We start from the raw sequence: 3,798 nt of genomic DNA on the forward strand, positions 1-3,798 counted from the left end.
AAATATTGCATAAGTATCTGATTATTTGTATCTGAATATGACATATTATTAATAATTGTGCAATATTTTCTTTTTTTCTCCGTTTGCCTTTCTGATAAATTAATTCCCTTTTGCTTTAAAATCTAACTTTATATTAGCTTGTCTTTCATTGCCATTCTAGTGTATGGCTGTGTTTTTGCCATTGTTACACCCAAACGTCCTCATTGTGGGACAATAGCATGTAGTTCTACTCGAAATGTGACTGACTGGATCAAGGCGGAACCCATGTAGTCTACTGCCTCTATGGCTAGTACTATTGCAACAACTTCCGCTAATGACGTTTCTGAATTGGACCTTTGTGCTATGTCAGCCACGTGGTGTGGGGAAATGAAAATGCATCTAACTTAGTTCTTCACTGAATGGTAAAAAAAAACAAAGCCACTGTGTCTTGGTCAATAAGATGGGACACTTAAAAAACGCTGCTTTGAGCTCGAGCCAGCGGCAGCGCAGCTCCTAAAACCGAGTAAAATCTGCTCGCCGCGTAGCATTTCCGTTCTGCCATCATCGGTTAGGAGGGGCGGGGCTGGCTGGCGAAGGAGTCGAGTTGTCGCAGCAAGGAGTTTGATTGACAGCTCACTGGTCCAATCGTACATAAACAGACCCGCCAGATAGCCAATAGCGTGGTGAGACAGGCGGTCGTTGATCCTTATAAAGAAGGGAACCGAGTCAGTGACTGCGCAGTTCCAGGGAAACAGTTACAGGCGTTGTCGTCGTGGTTGAACAAGATATCTGCAAAATGAGGGAAATTGTGCATCTTCAGGCCGGCCAGTGCGGAAACCAGATTGGTGCCAAGGTAAGCGCGGTCGTGGGTGCTGGAGATAAGAGTTTATTAAAAAAATCTCTTTGTTGGAAAAGCGGCGCTTTGTGCTTCCTGCGCAGTAACCACACCCTGGGAATATCACTGCGGCCTGCTTCCTCGAATTGACCGTTAACATTCTCTAAAACCAAATGTATTTATGGGGAGCCATGGAGACTGTTGTTTGTATCGAAGTATATGAAGATAAAACTCTTCGATTGTATTTCATTTATTATATTGTTTTTGCCTTGTCGACGATTTTTCGTGCATTGTGGTCAGAAATCAATCACAGTAGGTGACTGATTTTCTGGACCACTGGACTATCAACTATCATTTTTATTTTATTTTTTTTTATTTATTTTTTATTTTATTTTTTTTAATCTTCGGATGCTTTTCAAACATCGACGTAAAAAAAAAAAGGGGGGGGGGGGCTGAACTGGTCGTCAATATGACAAGAGGCTCAAGGCGCGTGATGTGCAGTCTGTTGGACGTTCCTGTCAATATGTAAAGATAATTAACGGTCGAGTTTATATTGTCTGGATTTTTCTGTCGACTCACTGTCTGAGGCCGGCTCGCGCTGAATGGCGCCCGGCATCTTAGAGGGCGGTTAGTGACGTAGCCGGGAAGTTTGAAATTCATAAGTTCCTCAGCCAATAGGTTAAGCCGCGCGCGCCGCGGCGGGAAAGGACGCCAGCCTCTAGATGGCGGTCCCCCCCTTTTTTTTTTTTTTGCCCCTTTTTTTATTTTTTTTAGGTCAATTTGTAGCGGCTTAGTTAAGAATTTTTATTTATATTCTTTTGTATTCCAGTTCTGGGAGGTCATTAGCGACGAGCATGGTATCGACCCAACTGGTACCTACCATGGAGACAGTGACCTGCAGCTGGACAGGATCAACGTCTACTACAATGAAGCTTCTGGTAAGGACTTTTTTTTTTTTTTTTTTTTTTTTTTTTTTTTTTTTTTTTTTTTTTTTTTTTTTTTATTAATTTTTTTTATTTTGGATTGCTGTTATACGTGATCCTTACCGTGTGCTGTCTGGACCGCAGGTGGAAAGTATGTGCCCCGTGCTGTGCTTGTGGATCTGGAGCCAGGTACAATGGACTCTGTGAGGTCTGGACCTTTTGGGCAGATTTTCAGGCCTGACAACTTTGTTTTCGGTGAGTTACTTGGATTTAAAACCCAGACTTGATGCACTAACGAAGGTCCTTTACAGCGAAACGTATTATGTAAATCTTTTGCTTTGCAGGTCAGAGTGGTGCTGGCAACAACTGGGCCAAGGGCCACTACACAGAAGGCGCAGAGCTGGTGGACTCTGTCCTGGACGTGGTCAGGAAGGAGGCCGAAAGCTGCGACTGCCTGCAGGGATTCCAGCTCACGCACTCCCTTGGCGGTGGCACGGGCTCTGGCATGGGTACTCTCCTGATCAGCAAGATCCGGGAGGAGTACCCTGACCGCATCATGAACACCTTCAGCGTAGTTCCATCCCCTAAAGTGTCCGACACCGTCGTTGAGCCCTACAACGCCACTCTGTCAGTCCATCAGCTTGTAGAGAACACAGACGAGACCTTTTGCATCGACAACGAGGCTTTGTACGACATCTGTTTCCGTACGCTCAAACTCACAACTCCCTCGTACGGCGACCTCAACCATTTGGTCTCGGCCACGATGAGTGGCGTCACGACCTGCCTGAGGTTCCCTGGGCAGCTCAATGCTGACCTGCGTAAGCTGGCTGTGAACATGGTGCCATTCCCACGTCTGCACTTCTTCATGCCAGGCTTTGCCCCCCTCACCAGCCGAGGCAGCCAGCAGTACCGCTCCCTCACTGTGCCAGAGCTCACTCAGCAGATGTTCGACGCTAAGAACATGATGGCTGCCTGTGACCCGCGCCACGGCCGCTACCTGACCGTGGCGGCCATCTTCCGGGGCCGCATGTCCATGAAGGAGGTGGACGAGCAGATGCTCAACGTGCAGAACAAAAATAGCAGCTACTTTGTCGAGTGGATCCCGAATAATGTCAAGACCGCAGTCTGTGACATTCCTCCCCGTGGGCTCAAGATGGCCGCCACGTTCATTGGCAACAGCACGGCCATCCAGGAGCTGTTCAAACGTATCTCCGAGCAGTTCACCGCCATGTTCAGGCGCAAGGCTTTCCTCCACTGGTACACCGGGGAGGGTATGGATGAAATGGAGTTCACTGAGGCAGAGAGCAACATGAATGATCTGGTGTCAGAGTACCAGCAATACCAGGATGCCACTGCTGAGGAGGAGGGCGAGTTTGAGGAAGAGGGCGAGGAAGATTTGGCTTAACTTTTCCTGTTGATGTTGTCTGTCCTGTTCTGAGTTGTGACCTGTTGCATTTTTTTCAGTGTTCTGAATAAAGAAGTTCTCGAAGAATTGGAATGCTTCTTGGGTTTTAATATTCTGCATTTCTGTCGGTTAGCAGGGGTACAGTGGAGGGCACATGCATTAGCAGTGGTTTTCCCCTAAAAACTTCTACAAGCCTCTGCATAATTGGAAAGCTTAATTTTATTAAACTTTGTTTGTAGCACACTTCAATAACAAGATCAAAGTCCTGAACATGAACCATGTAAAGTACATGGCAATTAAATAAAGTGGAGAAAACAGTTTCAATGAACAGTTTAAATTGAACATGAAGGCAACTTTTTTTTTTTTTTTTTTTTTTTTTTTTTTTTAAGCCTTGGTTTAAAGGAATTTGACACTGAATTATATATATGTGCATGGTATGGTCAAGTCCAATTCGTGTGCGCATATCGGGCTAATAAAGCTTATTCTGATATTGAGCCCAGTCGAATTGGTTAATTTGAGGTAAAACTAGGGCTATATTCTGTGGCTTGGAAAACGCAGTATTTTTCGTTCTATAAGCTAATGTCTGCGCCAATAAGCCGACAGCGTTTGCTACACTATGCATGAATGGAGCCATTCAGTGTCTGCATATGCCTGGC

At 45.6% G+C, this 3,798-nt stretch overlaps 1 protein-coding gene across 1 annotated transcript; it reads left to right on the forward strand.

Moving 5' to 3' along the window:
• Positions 1 to 689: 689 nt before the first annotated feature.
• LOC105915360 (tubulin beta-1 chain) lies at positions 690 to 3,231 on the forward strand. The gene is made up of 4 exons (XM_012849434.3): positions 690 to 832; positions 1,644 to 1,752; positions 1,882 to 1,992; positions 2,082 to 3,231. The coding sequence occupies exons 1-4, from the start codon at positions 776 to 778 to the stop codon at positions 3,140 to 3,142; spliced, it is 1,338 nt and encodes a 445-aa protein (XP_012704888.3). The 5' UTR covers positions 690 to 775; the 3' UTR covers positions 3,143 to 3,231.
• The last annotated feature ends 567 nt before the right edge of the window (positions 3,232 to 3,798 follow it).

The sequence above is a fragment of the Fundulus heteroclitus genome, chromosome 12 (genome assembly GCF_011125445.2).
Source record: "Fundulus heteroclitus isolate FHET01 chromosome 12, MU-UCD_Fhet_4.1, whole genome shotgun sequence".
NCBI classification, from domain to species: Eukaryota; Metazoa; Chordata; class Actinopteri; order Cyprinodontiformes; family Fundulidae; genus Fundulus; species Fundulus heteroclitus.